Source organism: Cryptomeria japonica, chromosome 9, assembly GCF_030272615.1.
Source record: "Cryptomeria japonica chromosome 9, Sugi_1.0, whole genome shotgun sequence".
Lineage (NCBI taxonomy): Eukaryota > Viridiplantae > Streptophyta > Pinopsida > Cupressales > Cupressaceae > Cryptomeria > Cryptomeria japonica.
Genome location: NC_081413.1, coordinates 141,778,249 through 141,804,252, shown reverse-complemented (window position 1 = coordinate 141,804,252; position 26,004 = coordinate 141,778,249). Strand labels below are relative to the sequence as shown.

Sequence of the window (26,004 nt, the reverse complement as noted above, 5' to 3'; positions counted from 1 at the left end):
TGTAGGCCCCAACACAATGGAACCATTCTCTCTCAACCTATTCACTCTGAGAGCTAAGGGTATGTATTGGGAATTATGCCAGATTTTTGGAGAGGATGCTGAAAAGAATATGCCAACCCATTATATGTTAATGATTGCACAAATTCTAAACCCCTCCCTAGCAATAACATTTGATTATGCCTTATACCTTGCTAATGCAATTCATAAAGGGCTAGTAGGAATCAAAAATGGTAAGGTGGATAGGCCATTTGGATGGTACTCCATGTTAATGCATATGTTTCTGTTCAAAGGGGTTGATTATTTTGGAAAGGAGATGGACCTGATTAAGGTCAAGGATAAAGAGGAGATGTCAGTGCAATTGTGGAGTACTGTTCTATCTTGGGATAGAGAATATGCAAGTTATTTAAAGTTTGATAGATTCTTTGCATCTAAAATTAGGATTCTTCTATGTAGAGAAAACCCTAGAATTCCTAAGGCTCTTTTGGAGTTTCTCAGACCAAAGGAGTTTGCAGAGGATATCAAGATTGTTCACAATTGGGGAGACATATATTTGTACCCTGTGTCTACTATTTCTAGAGTATTTGGATTTAGAGGCACCCCCTTTTTACTACCCTATCAGGTCCCATTGAAGATAGGGATTGCAGAAGTCTTGAGACAAATTGGGGAGTACAAGAAGCAGAGCTAACCAATAGAGGTAAAGGGACTATTTTCCCAACTATTACCATGGCTCACCATTTTGTGATCACTAAGGGTGGATGGAGATTTTTTGAAGAATTCTTTAAGCCATATAGGTTGTCTACTACAATGTCAAGATGTGCAAACCTCGAGGATTTTTTCAATGGCATGTTCAGAAAAAGAGTAGTGTGCAGAGGTAGGCCACATCAATTTCAGTTCCTAGAAGATTTGATTAGAAATGAATTCAGCTTAGATGAGCAAGAACTGAGGAAGGAGAAGTGGGTGGCATATAAGAAAGCCCTTGATTTTATCAATCAATTTGACACTGGCTATGACCCCCTTTCTAGCTTCAATCCATTTGAGGAGAAAATAAAATTCCTGATTCTTTATTTTGAAGATCTCATGCAGACCTTAAAAGAAAAGAGGGAGGGCATAATGCAAAATGAGCTTGATATGGCTAAGATGTTATTGGCTAAGCCTGCCTTTGCTAGAGATATCCCACGTGGTGACTATGTAATGCACAAAAGGTCAAAGTACACTATGATAATGCCAGTGACAGGTGAGCCTTCCACTTCAAAAGGGAAGAGGAAAATTGAAGATGTCATTGACATCCATGATTCCCCTAAGAAGAAGAGAGTGGGAAAGAAAATTGAAACTGATGAGCCTCAATATTCTCCATCTCAATCTCCTATCCACATTGGAGATGAACAAGTTGTGGCTGAACAATTATTGTAGTTAGGGAGTCTCGGTGAGATTGCCTATACCTATGAGGAGACCCAAGAGGAGATGCCCGAAGAGCCACCTAATGCTGAAATGGATTTGACTGATGGTGAGTTAAAGGGCCAAGAAATGGACCTTACTATTAAGCAAGCTAGTGAAGAATTCCTATTTGACATTAATTTTGTCACATTAGGAGCTTTTATACAGTTTCTATGGAAGCAAAATATTGATCAATTCAAGACTAGATGTGAACAGAGGAAAAGTGAATAGCCTCTTAAAATTATAATTCAGGTAGAAGAAGAGGTTAAGAAAGAAATGATGGAGGAGTTCAAAGCAATCACCCCTAAGAAAGGAAGAGAAATGGTAGCAAAGGCTAGTGTGTTGATTCTCCCTAAATGGGATATAGCTGATGCCTTAGTGCTTGATGCAGTGAGGAAAGAAACAAAGCCTATGGAAGGAGTGACATTCAGTAGAGATAATGTCACTCTTGTCATGTGGTCTTTAAAGAAGGATGAAAACAAAAGAAGGAAGGATGCATCAGATTCTAGCCTCTTAGGAGGCATGATAGTTAAAAGAGTCCAAGACACAGGGGTAGTGGAAGCTACAAGCACAGTCTTAGAGACTGCAAAATTTAGTGTTGCGGTGGCAGAGAAAGAGGCACAAGAAAAGGTTAATCTCCAATTAAAGTTGGAGACTATTTTAAAAGCTTACAATGATGCTAAAGAAGGAATAGCCAACAAAGACAACATAATTACTAGACTCCAGAGTCAACTGGCAGGTCAATATCATCCCGGTGAATCTTCTACACTCATGATAGCCTCCTCTCTAGCAAGACCCCCTCCTACTAGTCCCATCATTGAATATCCCCCTTCTCCTATGCCTTCTAGTTCCCAATTACCTGAAAATGTCCAACATGAGTTGGAAAAATTGAAACAAGATCAGATATTGTATGCAAACAAATATGAGGAGAAGGTGAAAGCCACCATCTTGAAGTTTGTTGACTTAGTCAAAACCTCCAATGTATACATAAATATGAAGAGGATTCTTGAGATTTTGATCAAATTGAGAGAAGAAGAAGCCACTTTGGAACCAATCCTGAATAAGTGGGTGCCTAGAGGTAAAGAGTTAGAGCTCATGTGTTCTTCCCATGCAGATGCAGAAGAGAATGACAATCTAAGGTCCACATGTGAGTTTATAAAAGAGATGAATATTCTTTTAGTGGAAGGAGCAGGTATAAAAAGAAAATCCCAACTTTATAGGAAAGAATATGCAAATCATAAATTTGAAATGTTTCTAGGAGGTTTCATTGGTCATGTCTAGCTAAAGGAAGAGAAGACTTGGTTAAAGGAGGTGGACCATAATTTGTCCCTAAGGATCAATTAGATTATTAGTATTGATGACACATCCTTATTTGTCCAAACAATTGAGGAAATTGAAAAAGTGAAATCTCATTATGGTTTCATAGAAACAAAGATTGGGCATGTACGAGTCACTTGGAAGCGGCTAGAAGATATGAAATAGAAGATTGCTAGTTTTACTTGGCCTAGTGATGAAGTGTATCAGGAGTGGAAGGATAAGTATATGGGACAGAAAGAAGATGCTCGAGAGCAGTTACAGGAGGTTGCAACAAAACAACAAGAAGAGGAAACCCCAGATGCTGAAAAGGACTTATAACCTCTTCTTGAAAACAACCGGTTGTTTGTAACAAACTTTCTTTTGAAGGGTTCAAAGCTTGTATGCATCCATACTATTATAAATGGATACCAAGACTCCTAAAAAAATGATCGCAAGTAATTGTACGAAAACACTGCAGAAATTTATTTGAGCTTTTTTCTAGTCTTATGGAGAATACTCTAAGTTTGGTAATATTTTCTCCAAATTAATATCAATATACAAACTAGAAATAGTGTATATACATAAATATGCATAGCAGTCATAGGGAAACTCATGTCAAATGTGCAACTCAATACAATACATAATCTTAGTTTGTAGCCCTATAGCATCATAATGTAGTCCTTGATCAAGTATGCATACAAGAAACATCTAGTTCTATTAAGGCACAAGCATCAAAGTCAGAGGTTATGACAACTAGTGAAAAACATCAAGAACAAAAAGTTTAGTCTCAAGAATTAGGAGTTGTAATAAAAAAACTTACAAGGATGAGGCATATTCATAACTTTTGTAGTCCCACCTTGGATATCAACACTAGAAGCAACTCATATTGTTCGTGTAAAGACAAGACAATATGGGAGTTCATTATACCCAGCAACTCGTGGTGTTGTTGTTCGTGTTGGCTCTGTTGGACCCTACAATTAAGATTCAATATACATTATTCAATAAGATTAATTGTGCAACATAATGAAATATTGAAAAGTGTGTTACCTTGTTGAGCTTTGCTTGGTTTCGAGAATAGTTTAATATTCTCTACTTAACAAGGCCAACCATGTGAAGGTGGAAGCTCATTTGGCCCCTTCCCCCCCCCCCCCCCCCTCGCCTAACATCACTCTAAATTCCCCGTTAACATCTTATAACATTCATTCATTAATTCTTTCTACCATTAATAAAATATAACATTCATTCATTAATATCACATAACGTTCATTAACACATAACATTGATTAACATTAATTAACACTCAACATTCATCAATATTAATTAACACATATCATCCATAACCATTAATTAGCACATAATTACATTCACTGACACATACAAATCTGTCATTATCAAATAAGTTAGATTACAATCATTTCTTTCTTTGTTTTTTCTTTGAAGCTATGAAAAGACTAAGTGGAACATCAGTGTCTTCATCATTTCCCCCCTCTGCAGATGTTCTGCCAATTGCTCATGATCTCAATGTATGCCTAGTCCTATACTGAGGACGAGGACACTGAAGTGAAGGGGGGTCCTCTGCAATAACAAATAAATGGGTTAAATTCAAAAAAAATAAAAATTATTGTTACAAGTATTTCATTAATTTAGAGAGCATAATTGTTGTGCTCTTTACCTGATGGGGCCACATCATTTTGTGTAGCCTCAACCTCAACATGCTGAACACCACGGTCCTCTTCACCTGAGTGGGGAACATCACGTTCTTGAGGTTGTGTACCCAGATCATGCTCCACTTGCTCACCACCAACTACATGCTCTAAAATATTAACAAGAAAGGTTACATTAATTACTACTCTAATAAAAAATTAAGATGTTTAATTGTATTAATAGCTAAATAAATAAATTTGAATAGCAAATGAATACCTCCACTACTGGGATGCACATCCGGACCTTCATGTGCAGGTGGTGTTTCACAATTAGCAGGCTGCATTCCAATGGCATGCACATTGTTATCATTGCTTGCTTATTTAAAACAAATATAGTCACTTTATGTTGGAACTCAACATCAATTAGATTATTGGTAAAGTATTCAATTTGAAACAACTTCCATTTACCATATTTACCTGTGTGATGGATGCACTCGAATGTTGTGTATGCCCACTCAATTCTCGTAGCCAATCAGCCATGGCTGAATAGCCTTGCTGGTAGGCAATTCTCTTGTCATCTTCTGTGGGCGCTCTATTGAATTTAGAGCCCTTCATTTTTGCTTGGTACCGTGAATTTTGCTTGCATTGTTTGATAAAAAAAAAACGTTTGCAATTTATTAATATTTTGAGACAATATGGGAGTTTACATGAGATACTTACAATTCGTGCAGCAAGTTTCATGTAAACACTAGAGCCGAGTTTGTGTTGCCCGTGCTTTTCTTGCCTTGCCTTGGTTGCCTTTGACATGTCACTCAGTCTATAAAAAGTTTGAAATATGTTAGATTATATAAATATAAAGAGTAATTAATTAGGACATAATTACATTCTTAATAGTATCTTGTACCTTCTTTTGGCATCTACTGGTGTATTTCCTTTTTTCCTTTCAATTCTCTCCTTGGCATCCAAAATTAGGTCCTTCCACTCCCTCTCTGGAATCATGAGGGGATGCTCATACTTTAGGTTCCTCTCCAAATGGGTCCTGTATTGGTCCCTCACATACTTTAGATATGTGCCTGCTTTTTCAAGGAGCTTGGTTTTGTCAAAGGTGTCATTTCCAAACCACTCAACCATTTGGTTTGGCAATTCATCTTTTAACCTTTTTTCTTGGTCATTCCACCTTTTAAAGCAAAAACAAACCTGTTAGATTCAGAAATGAACTGAAGCTACATTTATTACACTTCAAGAAATGGATCAAAGGAAAAGTATTCTAGCAATGATATGAAATCAAAAGTGGATAAGGGTTAGTTCACATATGATGTACCACCTTTTACGTATGCTGGGCCCAAATATCTACAATGCAATGTCACTAAGATGTTTATAGAAAATATCATTGCCTGCAAAAAATTCATGGGATCAATATTAGTCCAAAACGAGTGATCATAAAGTAAAATTAAATTACAGTATATATAATAATATTTTTAAAGTACCTGGAACCTTTTGTATCTTTAAGGGAAGCATTTCTTCGTCGCTCACCATGAATGTGGCCTGCAGTGTTCCCATACTAGCAATATGAGAAGATCCAGGAAATGATGCTATGTTATTAGCAGTAGTCGCCAGTGGTACATCCTCATGTGCATCTCCTCCTACAAAAAATGAATCCACTATGAAATGGCATTAGAATTCAAGAAAGAATGCTTGAAGGGAAATAAACACATGACAGAAGATAGAGAAAAAGAGGGATCTACCAACAGTGGGTGGGCCAATATGACGTGCACTAGAGGATGTTTGCATGCTACGTGTTGCCGATATTGCAGTTGACAATATAGGTGAGGGTGACCTCTGATGAGACGGCGTCAACATTTGCACAGTAACATTGACAACACCTAAAGAATAATACATTAAATATATCAAACATTAAATATATGAAAAGTGCAAGAATTATAAACAAGGATGAACCTTTAATTTGAAAATTGACAGTATCAAGTATGATGTGTTTTGAGTACTCAGAGTGATAAGCCAAGCTAGTGATAATACAAGAAAATCATCATCACCTGATCCTACAACACCCTGATCATAGGAACGACTTTCATGAGGGCAAATAAATTGCTATAAAAACAATACGTACATATTTTAGTTAATGACATAAAAAGACAATAAAATATAAACCATTATTGAACTTTTGTTATAATTAAAGCTTTCATTACTGCTTACTTGCAAGTTTTCTGCTGTCTTATACAATAATTCCACCCTCTATCGTATCTCATCAGTGGTAGGATGCACAGCTGCCAAAGCAACAATCTCTTTTCTAATTTTTATAAGGGGCATTTTAAATAATTTCACAAGGTCTGTGGGATCTTCAGGGTCATCATTTCTTAACCCTAATGATTCCACATCCATAGAAAGGTTCTCAGGTACTGCAACTCCCTTTCCCTTTCCCTGAACATCCGTCTGTGTCAAGAATATCATTAACAATTATAAAATTAGTATAAATCACTAAAAAAAAGAACATAATAATGTAACAGTTTGCTTCTACCTAATTTGTACAATTACAATGAGGTTTACCTACTCGGTAGAAGTGTCACAAGGTACATCTCTGTCTGCGATATGTGATGGATCCATGTCAGCCTATGACAAAGAAAAAATATAAAAAACGTTAGTGAAATTACACCATACACAACATGAACAACATGAACTTTGTAGACAAAAAGAGTATTAAATAATAAAAAGATGTTGTCATCAAAATCATTGTAAATTTTGTAATTCCTTACCTTTACTTTATGTAGACTATACAGGATCCTCAACTAAATGGTCACATAAATAGTCACATAGCTAATAAACAATCCAATTTCCATAAATAAACACAGTTTAAAAATTGTCACATAAATAGTCACACCCCCTATCTCCATCTCCATATTAAAAGGTGCATCATGAATTAATTATGTAATGGCATTAGAATTCAAAATAGAATGAATTAATTATGTAAAAATAATTCTATCAAGAAGTCAATATTCAATAGATAATATACTAATCACATTCCTCATACATTTCATTCCTCATCATCATGAACATCAAGGTCATCATCACCATCATCATCATCATCATCATCATCATCATCATCATCATCATCATCATCATCATCATTGTCGTCGTCGTCGTCGTCATCGTCATCCTCATCATCATCAACGTCTTCGCCATCATCATCATCATCACCATCATCACCATCACCGTCATCATCATCAGCATCATCATCATCATCATCATCATCATCATCATCATCATCATCATCATCATCATCTTCTTCTTCTTCTTCTTCTTCTTCTTCTTCTTCTTCTTCTTCATCGTCATTGTGAAACTGTCGATCGTGATCATCATCCACTTCATCTTCTACTTCTTCGATATCTTCTTCTTCATTATCTTCTTCTTCCATCACATTATACTTTATTGGCCTTCCTCTTGGATCATGTCTAACAACAAATGACCAACCCAGTTTATGTGGAACCTCAGAGTAAAATACTTGCTCACATTGGCTTGGAAGAACATAGGGCTCATCCCCAATTGGTTCAAATGACCTTGTATTTAGCATTATAAAACCATTATCATGTTCAATAATAGTTCTATCAGGATCATTTTTATTCAATCGTAGCCTATACCATTTGACGACGAACAAAACTAATTTGAAGGAATTAAAGTCACACTCAAGTATATCATCCAAAATGCCATAGTATCGATTTTGAGACTGTTGAGGATGAATGTCATTTCTCGATGAAATATTGGTCACCTCAAAGACTGCAATGATGCCAGAATCACAAGTTTTCTTTGTGTCATCCAACTTTTTAATGTGAAATTTATGACCTTTGTAGCACATAGCGTTGTGGTGTTTGACCTGTGATATGTCAAACATGTAAAATTTATTGCATTGTGAGTTGATAAACATATGGGTGATTAATAAATTTGTACGTACATGTTTATCTCTTAAACCATATGCTAAATCAATTTCCCTTTGCGTAACATTGGAATCTCCATTACGATGTGCTTCTTTAACCAATGAAGCCACACCTTCCCATGTTAACGTGCGTCCAGAATGTTGACAACGTTCAATCCATACCATCATCCAATCAAGATTGTTTGCAATATACAAATGTAGTGCATCCCACTCTCGACCAACTGTACAAAAATTAAATAGACGTCTTACAATCGATTTATTTTGAAGATTAAGAATTAATTAACTACAATAACATCTTATAATTACCTCTCACTTTCCTCAATCTACCTTTCCCCATCAAGTACTCCCCTTCGAATTTGTTAATGGTGTTGGGATCCCAAATGCGATCCACGTGGATCTTTGCTGCAAACTTAGGAAGATATTCAGAAATGTACACCATAGTCTAGTATACCATATATCCCTCCACCATAGAACCCTCAGGATGTGCTCTTTGTCGAACCAAAGCCTTCAAAAATTTCAAGTGCCTCTCAACCATCCACATTGACCTAGTGTGTATAGGTCCACACAATTCAATCTCCTGAACTTGGTGTATGAGGTAGTGTTCTTGTGCATTGAAAAAAGCTGGAGGTAGACACTTTTGCATTTCACACATTAAATGAGGAGTTTTTCTCTTCCAATATTTTATATTGTCTTTATGGATTTCTTTACATGACAACCACCTGCAATGTATTCAAGACACAAAAAATATATTACATAAGAAGTAAAACAAATTGCAAATATAATATCTATACAATGAACTAAACAAATATCACTACTTACCTTATGTATTTTCCAAGATCATATATGTCTTGCTTGACATTATTGTCGAAGTCGTCTGGGAGAGATAGAGGTAGAACGCACTGCAACAATTATAAAATTATCTTTTCATTTTTTTGTAACATAATGAAAAGTACACGTATGCTCAATACATACTAAAAACACAAGAACATGAATTACCTTAATGAAGGTATGCCAATCATGTGTTTTCATCCCTGGCCCAAATTCACTTTTCTTTGATATGAGATTGTTTATGTTTGTAGTAAATCCTATGGGAAATCGAATTTTTTGTATGACTTCTTTTATAGCATTGCTTTGCTGGTCCATTAATAACCAAGGAAGCTCACTTATATTAATCTGGTCTCCATGGCTATTTGATTGAATGACATTTATCATTGCATGATTGGAATCCTAAATGTCACTACATATTTTGATAATTTTTTCTTTGTCACGCCTGCCATCCAATATTTTCCATATTGTCTCTGTTATATTCTTTCCAATATGCATACTATCAAACAAATGAACAATTTGTAATTGCTCGTAGTAGGGCAACCTACTAAATTGTCAGGGATAACTTTTTATTCCCTTAGGAAGGTGGTCATTTATGCCTTCACGACCTTCATGATCATCAATCACATCATAGGTAAACAAAACAAAATAGAAAAGATGTTTTATGACAAACCAATAGATGGAATGGCATTACCTTGACGATTAATTCTATTATATTCCAACTTCCATAGGTGAGGTGTCATTCTTCATGGCTTTGATGTATTCTCTTCTTTCCCATTGAAAAGATGTTTTCAGTATTTCGATACTTATGATTTTTGTGGAGAGAGTGCCTATACTCATCAAACACCCGCTTTCCTAAACTTTTTGAATGACGAGATTTCATCTTTGGACCACAAACAGGACATGCAAATTTTCCCTTTGTTTGAAGACCTACAAGATAATGTATAATTGGATTAAATATGATAATTTTTTGAATTATAATGTTCATGCACAACTTAAACACTATAACATACCACAAAAATATGTTAGCCCCGAGGCATCGTGTATTGTCCATAGAAGCATCACATGGAATTGAAATTGTCTTTGTCCTATTGGTCTAGAGACGTCATACATAGTGACACCATTCCATAACTCCAACAACTCATCGATAAGAGGCTCGATATATAAATTCATATCTTTAACTTGGTACTTACCTAATCGAATGAACAAAAACATTACATAATTATTATGACCATTTTACTGCAATATTTATAATTAAATTTAGACGACTATATTTAAATGATAAAATACCTGGAACAATCATCGCCAACATTATGTGCTCCTCTTTATTGACATCCATGGAGGAATGTTATTGTTGATAACAAAAACAGGCCACACTAAGTAAACAGATCTCATCTCTCCAAATGAATTGACACCGTCTGCTGCCAATGAAAGCTTGAGATTATGAGGTTCTTCTTTAAAGTGTGGCCACTTTTCCTCTATGTCCATAAATGCTGAACCATCTGTAGGCATTCGAATAATGTCATCTCGACTTCTATTGCGTGCATGGTAATCCATAAATTATGCCAAGGTAGTGCACTTGAATAATCGTTGCATACGTGGAATAATGGGAATATAGCGAAGAACCTTGCGAGGAACCCTTTTTGTTATTTGATTTGTTCGATATCTACTGATATGACATTCAGGGAATTCAGTTCAAAATTCATGTTGTTTGTGATATATAATATGATCATTGGGACAAGCATCTATTGCTTGATACTCCATTCCAACATCTTTCATAATGGCAGATAATTCTCGGTATGAGCAAGGTAGAATATTTGATGGTGGTAACAAAAACTCACCTATCAATCTACAACAACAAAATATAATTTGTTATAATAAAGAATATTAATGGTACATCATGATTCATAGTTTATTATGACATATATGACATGCCTTAACATACGTGACATTGTTATGTTGTATAAACCATTCATAACCTTCAAGTTCACCAACAATAATACAACGGAGAGAAGAGTTGTCTGTAAGCCTTCATAAAGGGCCTCAGATGCCTTCTCAAGTAGAGGGACATCATGAACAACATCAAGGTCATCTTCATAATCATGATCAGCTGCACGAGTACTAAATGAGTCATGGATCAATGTATTTGTACCATCATCTTCAATTGTGTTTTCTGGCTCATGATCGTCATCTTCCATGGGATCATTATCTTCAGCTTCGATATTCACACCTCCATGTTCATCCACTTCGAAAACCATATTCTTAGGGTTGTGTTGATCCATACCATGTGCTCCGGGGTGCCCGACCTATATAAAACTGATATACATAAATAAACCATGATCATGATCTCATCATCACATGATTTATTATGTATATAAATTGTCAAAATGATATAATGAAAAACTTACCAATGGATGATAATCATGTCCACCTTCAATGTGACCATGCAACCTACAATGTTTCTTCACTATTTTTATTAGAAGTCTTCTAGTCTTTAACCCCTTACAAATTCTGCACAAACAATAACATTTTCCATCACCTTTTCTTTTCAAGTTAGACCACAATCTAGCAATTGTCTCCTTATTTTGTTGTTCGTTGATATTGTCTGACATGGTCTTTCTTCATAGGCAAGAAAATAGAAATTATTGTCTGACATGGTCTTTCCCTCAGGAGCTGACAGATCCTGCTTCCATACTTTAGTTCTATTTCTCAAAGGACAATCCTAAAAATCCATGCATTGCAAACAACTTTTTACACCTTTGTTGGTTGTGGTGGCATCACAGAGAGTTTACATCAATAAATGAAGAACATGCCAATGCTTTTAATGCAGTAGTAGAAGTCTATCTCTTATTCAATATCTCTAGTGAGACCCCCATGATCTTTTGTTGGAGTAGAATTTGTTATATTCTAGAAAGGGTCTTGTCCTTTGTCGAGGGGATATTCATCTACCTCAAGAAATAACTATTCTTATCTCCAACAAGAAGTGGAACTAAATGAAGATCTAGCACCATGAAATTAATCCACAAAAGGATTACTATAGTTAGTTTTGGTAGATAATGATCTGGGTAAAATACTAATATGGCTTTACGAAACATTATGTACTAGCTTAGCATACTCTAACAACTTTGGTGTGACATGCTACATCCAATTAAGTCTCCATTGGTATCTCTATTGTGTTTATGGATTGAGATTCAATGTACTCTTTTTATACACATATTTTACTTTCAATTGAGGAGGTTTGTATGTACTTACTTGTCTTTCGATTGTATCCCTATTTCAAGAATTTCTTCTATCAACAAATCATTTGTTGTAAGTTGTACAAGTGGAAGCTTGAACATGCCTTCCATGCTAGCCTTGTTGATATGTTCAACACCATCTTGTGCAACAAATCTTTAGAACTCCATTTTTCTGAATTGAAGAGTGAGTAGTAGGGACAATCTAGGACACTTACAGAGGTTTTGCAAGAGAGATAAATAGACCTAAATATTATGGCTTAATAATGATCAAACATATAAGAAACTCTCAATATCAAAATGAATTTCTCAATTGTCTTTACTAGAAATGGATAGATCTGCTAATAATGGCTTTATGACTGTATGTCAACTTTAGACTCAATCCAAGAAGAGCTATGACTAATATGCGATATCTAGATTTATGATCTCTATAATATAGCAATCCAATAATTATGTTTCCACGCATCTATACCACAACACAAACATCATGCTAGTGTTCAGCCATAGCAATTGATATCCTAATTATAGAATGTGAAATATGCACATAACTATGAATAAAGATTAAGAAAAACAAAGAAAGATGCTTATTGCAAACATAAATGACTAATGGACAATAATTGAATTCATTGTAGATAGTTTTGAATATCAAATTCACTTATTTGTGTGCATTTAGTAACTCATGTACTTGTGGCCAACCATTTATCTCTTTCATAAATTAAACATTTATTAATAACATTAAATGGCTGAGTAATTATGTTTTAGTTGAAATTGAAAATAAAATATTTTATTTTAGGATAGCTCACACTATTCCCTATCATATTTTAGACTCTCGGTTTTGTTAGTAGTGGTTTGATGTCTTTGGAGCTGATCATTGCATTTCTTTAGTTACATTTGCCAGCCTACTCCCAACCTGTGCCAAAATGGGAGCTTTGGAACAGGGTATGGACATCCATCAAAGCATAAAAGATAGAGGAATTTTGTCAGATGTAGTTGCAACTACACAAAATGGATTTGTTGAGAAGGCTTTAGAAACTTTCAAGCAAATGCAATCGGCAGGTGTAAAGCCAAATTCCATGACCATTGCTACTATCTTCCCTTCCTGTGCCAAAATGGGAGATTTGGAATAGGGTATGGACATTCATCGAAGCATAAAGGATAGAGAAAATTTGTCAAATGTTGTAGTTGTAACTACCTTGGTAGACATGTATGCAAAATGTGGAAGCATAGACAAGGCATGTGAACTATTTGATAGAATGCCTGAAAGAAATGTTGTCTCGTGGATTGCAACGATTGCTGGATATGCACAAAATGGATTTGTCGAAAAGGCTTTAGACACTTTCAAGCAAATGAAATTGGAAGACATAAAGCCAAATTCCACAACCTTTGCCAACATCCTCCCTGCCTATGAAAAAATGGGAGCTTTGGAATAGGGTATGGACATCCATCAAAGCATAACGGATAGAGGAATTTTGTTAGGTGTTGTACTTGCAAATGCCCTGCTTGACATGAATGCAAAATGTGGAAACATGGACAAGGCTCATGAATTGTTTGATACGATGCCGCAAAGAGATGTGATCTCATGTGAACAATCAACACGCGCGTATACGGGAGGAAGGGATTGTTGATACAAAACTGAACGCTCACTCCTCAATCATAGTTCTATGGTTTTACGAGATTAAACTAGGACAATTAACCACCACATGTATATTTTTTGCACCATGAAATTAAAAACTAGAGCAATTTGAATCTACCTCCTGCATGGGATTGCCTTCGATGCGGGTTTGATGTTCTTGGGGGTTGAAGTTGCCACGGATGCCTACGCGTGATTGCAATTCACAAATGAATTCCCCACCTCTTTTTTTATTTTGTAATGGCCGCTGTTGTCAAAATTACGACGAACTCGAGCACTTTTTGGAAAAAAAGAAAATTCTCATTGCTAATGCCTTCTTCGTCGAAACCAAATGGGTAATTTCCATCAGAATTATGATGAATGTAGGCATTTTTTCAACAAAAAATCAAATTTGGCCACAATATACCTTCTCCCTCGGAAACCTCAATCGAAAATCTAGTCCAAATGTATTAGTGTAGGGTCAAAATTTGGCTTCCAGTCCTTAATAAAAAACCCTTTTCCCCCAATAAGGAAAGGACCACTATTAAGAATTCATTCCTTGTCTTTCTCACTAGGGCTAATAATCAGATAGAAGCCATTCGGGAGGGTTTTCAAAACACACACCTCTCCCCAGTTTGCATCACCCATGATCGAACTCTGAAAAAAGCAGGCCATCCTCCATTCCATTTCATAAAAAAGGCTCTACTGTTTAAAATTTGTACTAAAACCATCTACTCATGGTTATCAATAAGAATAGAGACCCCACGTGCATGTTTAGGACTTTTACATACCTTTTTTGCCACTAGTTCTGGATTGGATTGTTTTGGCTGCCAAAACTTCCTCTCAATCGTTTTAAAATCAATCTGTGTGCTTGTATGTATGGAAGAAAACCCCCATTTATTTCTGCAAATAAAACCATTCCTTCCTTTCCACTCTTGCGAATATCTATTTTCATGTCCTTGCCATGCCCTAAATGGAGGATGCCACTCTTGGTTATGGTATCCTTCAATCCTCTGTCCTCTGTAGTTCCAAACCTGCTTCTATCGACTATCTCTATGAAACCCTAGCTTCGCCATACATGAACACTCTCTCTATATTATTTTATTAAAATAAGAGTGATAATTAATATTACATAAATATAATTTTAAAATAATAATGATTCAAAATTATAATAAATAAAAATAAAAATAAATATTTTAATTACAATTTAAAATTGTAATAATTAAAAATTAGAACAAATATTTTTATTACAATACTATGATGACAAGTACTCACCACTATGTGGCACTTGTTCATCTTGTAGTTTAAAAATTAAAATAAATATTTTAATTACAATTCAAAATTATAATAATTAAAAATTAGAACAAATATTTTTATTACAATAATATGATGACAAGTACTCGCCACTATGTGGCACTTGTTCATCATGTAGTTGAGTTTGAATTCTTTTATTATATATTAATATAGTTTAAAAAAAATTATTAAATTTTAAAAAATAATTCCTCTAAAATAGTTTTCTTTAATTTTTTAAGTAAAATTCTGAAGAAAATAAAATAAAATAAAAGGTTAAAAGAATGTGCAAAACTCTTCCATGCTTGCTTCCTATTATGATTCTTTTTGATTTATATATGCTTGACTCTATATGTGTGTGATATCTTATTAAGTGTGGACATACTCATTTGATCTATGATGACGGACCATTCATAATGATTTTGTTTTTTAGGACTTGGTGATGATGTTGATGATTTATGCATATGAGGATATATTGATGATATTAGTGTTTATTGCTTATGCTTTCTTAATGAATTTGATATGAAGATGACGTATTATGATTATTATGGACCATGATGTACTAACATGTGTTTAGGTGATCTTATTGGAGCATTGATTATGATTTCTGACATTCTTATATGTATATATCATGGTTAGGTGTACATGTATATGTATATTGATGTTGTGCAAGTTTTGGTGTTTTGGTGTTTTGGTTGATGTAGGTGCAAGGCATTGACTCCACTTAGCTTCACAAGTCTGAGCAGGTCTATACAATCCGCAGTGGTGGTTCACATGGAGATAACATTAAGGCCCATCTGACCTAACCCTAGCCATCGTCCTAAATTAGGACGATCATCTTAGATTTAGAATCTACCTTATTGAGTTGTTTTGAAGGCAATGTTTGTGTACCCTATGTCAATGATCCTTGGTTGTGTGATTTTTGACAGATTTATTGTAATTTTAATATTTATTATTATTAGGTTATAATTTATTGTTATCAATATTATTATTTAATCCTCACCTCTATCTTTATTGATATTATTATTATTATTATATTTATGATTATTATTTATTTAATTGTATTTATTGAGTACATTTTATGTATTTGTATGAGCACAATATCTAGTGCAAGTGCGTTTATGTTGGTGGGGGTAAATGACTATCAAATAAGTAAAAATATATTTTGGTGAATTAAATTTTTAAGTTATTGAGAAAAACCCCAAATGTCTTTATATTTGGCTTTCTAAACATTGATGTAAATTACTCTGTTCTTATCCGCAAGTCATTAGAATGTTTAGAGACGTTTTGTTTTTTAGTCGATTCAGTAAGATAGGATAATCTAAAGGTTAAAAGTCTGGATGGCAGCCACAATCATATAACAGGACAAAATGAAGGTACAACAAAATTCAGAAAATACAACTGAAACAGTAGAAAGAGAAAATAGAGCACAAACGTTGGTACCTTTAATTTCAGGGTGATGGCAAAGAGCTACAGCAAGTGTACATTTTCCAGCACCGCCCATCCCTGTAACTCCAACCACATCCAATCCGGCCTCCCAAGACAAATTTTTGAGATTTCGCCACAGGATCAGTACCTTTGTCTTCCAACATTATTTGGAGCAAACAAACTATACTACTATGTTTTATTTTATGTAGTGTGATTACATTATGAATAATAATTATTCATCTAAATTTAATAAAATGGTAAATTAATTGAGAGGTATTTAGTTTTATTTGTCAAATAAAAGATGGTTAGTAAAAGATATTTTGTTGAGATAATGTTTTAGATTTTTTTTATTTGACTATTATTGTAATTATATTTGTCTTTAAATTCATTTTGTGTAGATGGGATCATGTATGATTTAATATTTGAGTTGTGTGATTATGTTCTCTTGGTCACGATTTTATTCATTATTATCACAAACTTTCAGAATTTGCACACTTGCAAATTATCTATATATAGGGTCCAATGGTACTAAAATACATATTGAGGAGTTGTTATTAATCAATGAAAATTATTTTGACTTTTTTGATGTCAATCAAGCCCTTGCCACCAATTGTACAAATATGAAAACACCAAAGATATAATAAGTAGAGTGCATGCATGATTTAAGTTGTACTATCATGTAATAAATACCCCTCAATAGCTACTGTTTTTTTAAGTTCAATAAATAGCAACTTAATCATCCATCGATGTACTTGTGGCAATGACTCCACTCCACCACTCAAAAGCTTACCTTAGAAAATGGTAAGCTCCGAATGTCAAAGTTATCCTAGACCCTAATCTACACCTCGAGTGTCATTTGTGATGACCCTATCTATTTATCCCCTTTGGAGATCAAAGGCTCTATAGTTCTTACACCAATGATAGAGAGAGCTCATCCTCTTCTCTTTTATGAGATCTCTATACTCACCTTTAAATCATAACTATTCATTAAGCACAAGCTTCCAAATTTAGTCTAGTTGCAGTAGAATGATAGCATCACATTCTAGACAAGTGTTGGTTCTATACCAATCACTACAGATTATTAGTGTACAAACACAAATTCACATAGAGGTCATACCATTTCATAATTTCAAAATTACATAGTGATTTAATCAAGCATGCATCGTGTATACACAAGATTACTAGCTCATACAAAGACAATCAAAGTGGTAGACGCATAATAGTCTCCACCCACCTATCTTCGCTCCTAAACACTTCATACCAATCACTACAAATTATTAGTGTACAAACACAAATTCGCATAGAGGTCATACTATTTCATAATTTCAAAATCACATAATGATTTGATCGAGCATACATCACATATACACAAGATTACTAGCTCATACAAACACAATCAAAAATAGTGGATGCATAATCCATGAGACTGATCCAACAGATTATGTAATTTTACAACCTACTTCTCCCCTTTCTCTATTGTCTATTGCATGTAAAGATTAAGGATATTTAAAAATACAACTTCCCTTGTTCTAGAACTTGTAAAAAAAAAAAAACACAATAACTTAACCTAATTCATATCTTTTAGCAAAGAATCTAATTATTTTCTAAAATTAGTGTTAAACCATAAAATGATAAAAAATCTTGTTGATAATTAATAAATTAATGGTGAGTAAATATATTCATACGCCAAAGAGCAGTAAATGTGATGTGCATAGCTCACACTGCACAGCCATCCAACAGACATAATATTTTTCTGTCAAGAACATAACTTTCTATATCCCAAGTTCAGTTCAACATAGCCAGTTCAAATTGAAATCTTCTACCACGGGTACAACTTCAAGATCAGACTTGGCGCTCCTTCTGAACAGCTGCTCATTGTCCTCATCACAAATCACCTTTTTAAGGGACGCCATTTGGGCTAATGATTGAAAGGTTGTCTTCAAATCAGAGACTTTTAACCCGTCCACTTTCAAACCCATGCACGATGAGATGTTAAGCAGTTCCAGTTTTCCAAGACTGCAGATAGAAGGTGGCAATGTTTTCAAGCCTGGAGATTGACACAATCTTATTTCCTTAAGTGATCTAAGGTTGCCCAAATCAGCAGGTAACTTTGCAAGGCTATGGCAATGAGTAACTGATAAAATTTCCAGGGAACTTGAAGAACAGATTCCTGACGACAACTCCTCCAGATCACTGCAGTGGTCCAAATTAAATTCCAAAAGTGAGGGCAAGTTGAACATTTTATTCTTACCAAGCCCTTGACATAGACTCAGGGATATTTTCTGCAAACTCTTCAAGCCTTTGCAGTCCTCATATAGAGGAGGAACTATCAGCCTTTCAAGATGCAGAGTTTTAAGTTGAGAAAGTTCTTTGAATCCAGTCAGTCCACTGATCTTGGCTCGTTTTGCATTATCATTATGGATTATCAGAACCTTCAGTTTTGACATTGTGTCCAAAAATGTTGGAATACAATATTCACTTGCCGTGAAATATAAAACCAAAGCTTCCGCCTCAGGAAACTTTATTCCGGGCCATTGTGTGTCTTTCATTGCCCCTATACATTCCCATCAAACATGGAAGTCAATTCTACGCTAAAATTAATTTTTGTTTAATGAAATATGTGTGATGAATTTTCTCTCTAAAAAATCACAGGCATACTTGAATTACAATCTGAAGGAGCAGCTGTAGCAGTTACCTGTGTTAATGGAAACAATCTGAGCTCTAGATGAACGATCTCCGTCTGTTTGCCATTCTTGGGGGAGTTCAGATTCCTTTTGAGACATATACAGCCTCCTACAATGAGTCCTATTGTCCTGCTTCGCCAAATACAGGGCCAAATCTCTCATTACATCATGTTGGGAAAAGGAATAACTATTCATGCAATCATCTGTGCTTTCTGGGGTCCTGCAATTAGACGTCAGGAAAATAATGAAAGTTAAAAGGAGTTTAGTGTGTCTTGGAGGCAGAACATCCCCTCTCTGTTCTATATTATTTAAAGGTGAGGACGTTCCGACAGCTCTCAAGTTTCAAAATATAGTTAACATATAAAAACATGTATAAATTTGCTTTGATTCTGAATTGATACATTCTGTTCAATTACATTTATTCGTTTTCTATGAATCATCATTGCCTAGTACTAGTAGAGATTAATTAGCGATCAGTTCATTCAAAATGAATACTTAAACGGAATTTCCTATTAGTAGTATTACAGTGAAGGAAGACCCCCATACATGGAAATTCAAATTACTGTCTAGTGTTGCAAATCAGTAAAACAGAGCTCCCAAATCTTAAATAAAATCCATGCCAACATCAATCGAGAAGATTCGAACTCCTATACGGCGAGGCTAAACTTTTCATTTCAAAATTGTTCTCATACCCTTCAATCAATCAAATGTGGTATCAAGCACAAGCAAAAGCAACATAAACAGTTAGAAATAAGTCACACTGTTCCTTACCAGGGATCCCTCCTCAAGTCCAACAAATGGCGAGCTACAAATTTCCATAGACGAAGAACAGCTTCGTTTCGTCTCATTTGACGGACATACACCCAAATATCTAACAATAAATTTGCTGGAATGGTTCGTCCTTTTGGGAATATAGCCAAGTCCAAGAAACACTGCTTTTCATTGTCATCCAGCACATTGATGCTCGTTTCCAAGCTCTTAAGAAGAACTTCTATCTGATTATCATCCGCAGCTTCTCCTCTTGCAAGCGCATCCTTAGCAGCTTTCCAAACAGAGTCGGGCATACCATACAGAGAGCTACCAATCACCTGAAGAGCTAGTGGCAAACCTTTACACTCTGCTTGCACCTGCACATTAATAGAGGTAAATTAGACATGCATTTAGATGCGGGGAAGAGAATTGAAGGCCGTTAAGTTACTGTGAGTAGCAGGCTACCTGTTTGACCAGTTTTGCACTATGTGAATTTGGAATTGTAGGCATGCGAAAGGCACAGCAGCAGAAAAGTTGCAGGGCATGCTCCTCTTGCAAGCACGGTAGCGGATAAAGCCTTGTCTTGAACCAGGTTGGGATGGTCTTTTTATCTCTGGTGGTTACCAAAGTTGTGTATTGCTCCCCTCTAAATAACAGTTCTTTCAGATCAGAAAATTTCCATATGTCATCCAATACCACCAAAATTGGGTCATTTCTTCTTGACTTTATTTGAAACTCCAATTTGTTATGTGCATCCTCAATATTTCTAAAATCAGGTGCTGGCCCACCAACAATGTTTCTCCACATAGTCTTTAGGATACTTAGGAGATCTGGGCTTTCTGAAACCATAAGGTATATTACTCTCAAGCGCTCTACAAGCCATTAGAATAATGTATATAAGTTTTTCCCTTTCAATGGTAATAGTATATGTATACTATATTTCATTTTGTTAGGATAAACATTCTGCATAAGATTGCATTATTATTATTTTATTTTTTTTGGGTAAGAAAACTTAAAATATATATGGAAATTTTTATATACCATTAAACACTCTATATCTAAGGGCGTGGTATCATAAGAGGACTTAAGCTTATATTTGTTTAAGAAGAGGAGGTCTCATGGAGAATTTTTTTTGGCTATGAGATTATTAGGAATCTTTTCCCAAACAATAGAATCTCCTATTTTTTAGGTTTGCATATTTAAGCAGGTGAAAATGGGGTGGAGCTAGAAATTGCCCCACTACAAAATTGATGGGACTAGCAGCTTAAAAAATTTCTTAAAAAATCTTCAGCAGCTCCAGCTCTGTCCCCCTCCATGGAGTTTAAAAAATCTCAGCAGCTCCAGCTCTGCCCCCCTCCATGGGACCCCAGCCTAAATATCCAAACTTAATGTGATAGTTTACTTAGATATAGATATAATTTCAGATACAAAAACAAGACAAATTAAAACTAGAATAGAAATCAAAAGCATTAAGATAGATGATGTTTTAAATTATGCTCTATAATCCTTCTTAAGAAAGCTTAAAATGTACCTTGAAATCCTTGTAGATAATCAAGTACCTCATCTCACATCAATGATCCATACCTAAACTTAATGTGATAGTTAAGTAAAACACCAATGCCAATGCAAAATTAAGACAAATTGAAGCTACAAAAGAAAGCAAAAACATTAAAATAGATGATAGTTATTGAGAAATAGACAAACACGTCTGATGTAAGTAAAATATATTGAAATTAGAACAAAATTCAGAATCATTAAAATAGATGATGTTTTGGATTGTATTGCATTGTACAAATCTTCAACAAAAGCCTAAAATGTACCTTGAAACCCTTATAAACCATCAAACATCTCATCCCACAATCACACCAAAATTCTGTATCTAAACTTAATGTCTAATCACTTAGATCTAAACAAAACATGATACAAGGAGTAAGACAGATGAAAACTAGAACGAAATTCACTAATATTAAAATAAATGATATTTTAGTTCATATTACATAATTATTTATAATCTATTGCATACCTTGAAATCTTTATATATCATCAAACACCTCCCCCACATTAAAAACTCTGTACCTAAATGTGATTGATGCAGGAGCATCCTGCCCGCCCGTGGCAAAATGGGAGTTACAAAAGTTAGTGGAAGCTAAAGATAGCGAGGGAATTTAAGAGGTAGGCAGGTTGTGTAAAGAGTTAAGCATCAGTTATTTTAGAAATGACCAAATACAGATTATAACGGGCATTTGAGTCTTGTTTCCGACGTGTGATATTTGAATTTCTGTTATTAAGATTGTATGTGAGGAGAATTTTGTATTGCATCGGACATTGAGATTGTGTGAGAGGAGAGTTCTGCATTGCACCAATGATAAATCACTTAAAAGCAGATAAAACACCTGATGTAAAAGCAGAACAAATGAAAATTAGAACAGAATTCAGAAGCATTAAAATAAATAACATTTTAGATCTTATAATTGGTCAATCTACTCATCCCACACCAAAAATCTTGAAGCTAAACTTAATGTGAAAGTTACTTGCATCCAAAAAAAATATCAATGCGAAAACAAGACAAATTGAAACTAGAACAGAATTCGGAAACATTAAATTTATTAAAAAGTGAAATTGTGTAAACTATGAACAGAGCGGACAAGCTGCTCTTACCTTTGATATCATTGTGATAACAAACGGCCTTAGCAAGTGTGGATTTTCCTGCTCCACCCATAGCTATAACTCCAATCACATTCACTTCGTCTCCGAGCACAAGCTCCTTCACCTCCCGTATGTGTTCATCAAAACCCACCAAGCAGCCCGGCGGATCTGGTGGGTTGCTTTCATCCTGCTGTGAAATCTGAGTATGCTGTTGTTGTTCCACCCTTCGAAGCACGTTTTCAAGTTGGGAGGAATGAGAATTCTGCCCGTGAATTAAAGTTTCCAGTTGGGTGGAGTGAGAATTCTGCCCGTGAATCACAGATTCCAGTTGGATGGAGTGGGAATTCTGTCCTTGAATTACAGCTCCCACTTGGGTGGAATGAGAATGATGCCCGTTAATTACAGCTTCAAGTTGAGTGGAGCCAGAATTCTGCCCTTGAATTAAAGTTTCCAGTTGGGTGGAGTGAGAATTCTGCCAGTGAATTACAGATTCCAGTTGGCTGGAGTGAGAATTCTGTCCTTGAATCACAGTTTCCAGTTGGGTGGAATGAGATTGCTGCCGGTTAATTACAGCTTCAAATTGGGTGGAGTGAAAATTCTGCCGGAGTTGGGTGGATTGAAAATTCTGCCCGTCAATTACAATTTCCAGCTGGGTGGAGTGAGAATTCTGCCCGCGAATGACAGTTTCCAGTTGGGCGGAGACAGATTTCTCAAATCTCTTTAGAATTTCTGTCTCGATCAGGGGAACGTCAATCAGAATGAATTTGTTTATATCCTTCTGCAGCTTCTTAACGCGTTTTGCTACCTTCAAACTCCGGACGCAAATGCAACTTTTCTGGCATTCGTCTACCAGCCGATTGCCTTCTATAATGTTGTCCTGAAATCGTTGGTATTTTTCCAGCGATAAAGTCGATGGCGCTCCGGGACTCGTCTCGCATATCTCTCTAATGGTGGGCAACAATCTCTTCACGTTTTCTTCGAATTCCTTACGAGCAGAACCTTTGAAAACTTTATATATATGCGCACCTCCTTTATAAGTCTCTTGAAAGAGAACCCCCAAGACAGCTCCCCCAATCAGCCCCTCAGCCATTGCGAAAGCAATGGAGGAGGACAGAGTGCACAGATCTGTTATTTCCTATAAACCTTGTCAACAATGAAGCACCGATGGAGAATACACTGCCAAATAGTGAACTTCTAAATACGCTAGGGGTCTGCATTTTACCGAAACCCACTGACCCCATACCCAAAACCCTCATGGAAATTGCACAGCACTTGCGCTTGTTATTGGAAGAGGACCCACACAGAAGTCATAAAGAACATTAAGAAGTATGAAAACCTGCTTCATAAACCCCTTCCCCATTCCCGCCAAGGCAACTCGCCAAAAAGCCGCTGAGGAGGACCAAGTCAACGGATATGTTATTTTCTGTGAATCATCTGAACAATGAGGGAGAAGAAACCTGGAAATTGCACCGCACTGCTCATTGCAATGATTGAATCTAAGGAGGACCCACAAAGAAAGTGATAATAAGAATATTAAAAGTACTCTGAAAGGAGTTTATTGTGAAGATCCACAAAGCAAGTAATAAAGCATATTAAACAAGTATGCTGATGAGAGGAGATGCGACATTTTTCTCCAGATCTCTTTGAAATTCAAGAATGGCCACTTCTTTCCATACTGAAATTCTTAAAAACTCTTATTTTCAAAACTAAATTGACTCTTATTGTGGATTTTCCACCCACCACGATTCCTTTTGAAAATATTAGAATTAACCACGGCTACTATTTCATCGGTTTTTTAAAAAAAAATATATATATTTTCATAATAGAGATAAAAATAGAGAGATGGAGAAGAGGAGGAAGGAGAGATATAGGTAAAGAGAGAAAAAGAGAAAGAAATTGAAAAGACGGATAATTTCAATATAGTACAACTGATGGCACTTTTTTAGCCCAAACAAGTCAAGCATTCTCACTACCATGTTACTTAGGATGAAATCAATTTAATAGTTTATAGATTGTAGTCACTAACAAAACAATCCATAATGGTGTACACAATCTCTATTCAAGATATTTGTTAATCTATTTTTAAAACTTTACACACAAAGTATAAGTGAATTTCAATCCCTCAAATAAATAATGAAAAATTTCAAAGAGAAAAGAGTAGGATAGATATATTGAGTATCATCATACTCTTTTCAAGATTTCTATCAAACAAAACCATGTGAAATTATAAATCATCATTCACAATATTTTTTTTCAAGAAGCACTAAAATTACAAAAACAATAAACAAGAAATACATTTTATATATTGACTTCTTGATGAATTTGCATCTTACAATTTTGTTCAATGTCCCCATCCCACCAGAATATTGTCATATCATTGCACTAAATATTATTAAAATAATTAATATTTAAAGATACATAATTTATTGTAAAAAAATAAACTTTGAAAATAAATTTAAAAACTTTATATTTATTAAATTTTTTAAAATAACATTAAAAATATAATTAAAAAATAAATTAAAATCAATGGGTGACCTAGTAAGTATTTGTTGTTTTTCTATATTTCCATGATTCCTTCATCATTTGACTTTATATTATTTATTATTTAATTCTCTTAGAATGTTTTTTTTCACTTATAGGGTAAATTCTAATGCCCTAGCAATGCATGGATGATGTGAGCACTCATGATTTTATAGACTTCATTTCTCTTCCTACAAATTTGTAAACAATATCTTTTGCTTTTCCCTCAAATTACTTAAAAGTATCTTGTTTGTTTAATTACAAAATCTTTTTAAATATATTGAAATAAAATTGAACAAAATTAATAAATAATTAACAACAACCAAGACTTTATTAACAATTAACAATTAACAATAACAACAACAACAACAACAATAAAATAAAAATAAAATAAAAAACTCATTTTCATATCTCAAATCTAAATTTACAAATGTAATAAAATCATTATTTTTTACGATTCTAAGACTTTCATAAATAAAATAAATTAAAAAATAAATTAATATTATTAAATTTTATAATTATTATCAAACAATAATTAAATCAAACAATTATTTTTCTCCCATATTCATCACAAAGAGAATTTCATAAATAAAATATATTAAAAAATAAATTAAAATTATTTAATTTTCTAATTATTATCAATGAATGATTAAATCAAACAATTACTAATTTGCTCACATATTCATCACAAATCAAATCTCAT

At 34.6% G+C, this 26,004-nt stretch overlaps 1 protein-coding gene across 1 annotated transcript; it reads right to left on the bottom strand.

Annotated features, from left to right (window-relative positions):
• Positions 1–18,347: 18,347 nt before the first annotated feature.
• On the bottom strand, positions 18,348–24,418 carry LOC131055622 (probable disease resistance protein At4g33300). The gene is made up of 5 exons (XM_057990106.2): positions 22,794–24,418; positions 20,601–21,007; positions 20,157–20,512; positions 19,397–19,605; positions 18,348–19,255 (listed from the first exon to the last, which is right to left on the bottom strand). Exons 1-5 carry the CDS (start codon positions 23,869–23,871, stop codon positions 18,492–18,494), a joined length of 2,814 nt encoding a protein of 937 aa, XP_057846089.2. The 5' UTR covers positions 23,872–24,418; the 3' UTR covers positions 18,348–18,491.
• Between the last annotated feature and the right edge of the window lie 1,586 nt (positions 24,419–26,004).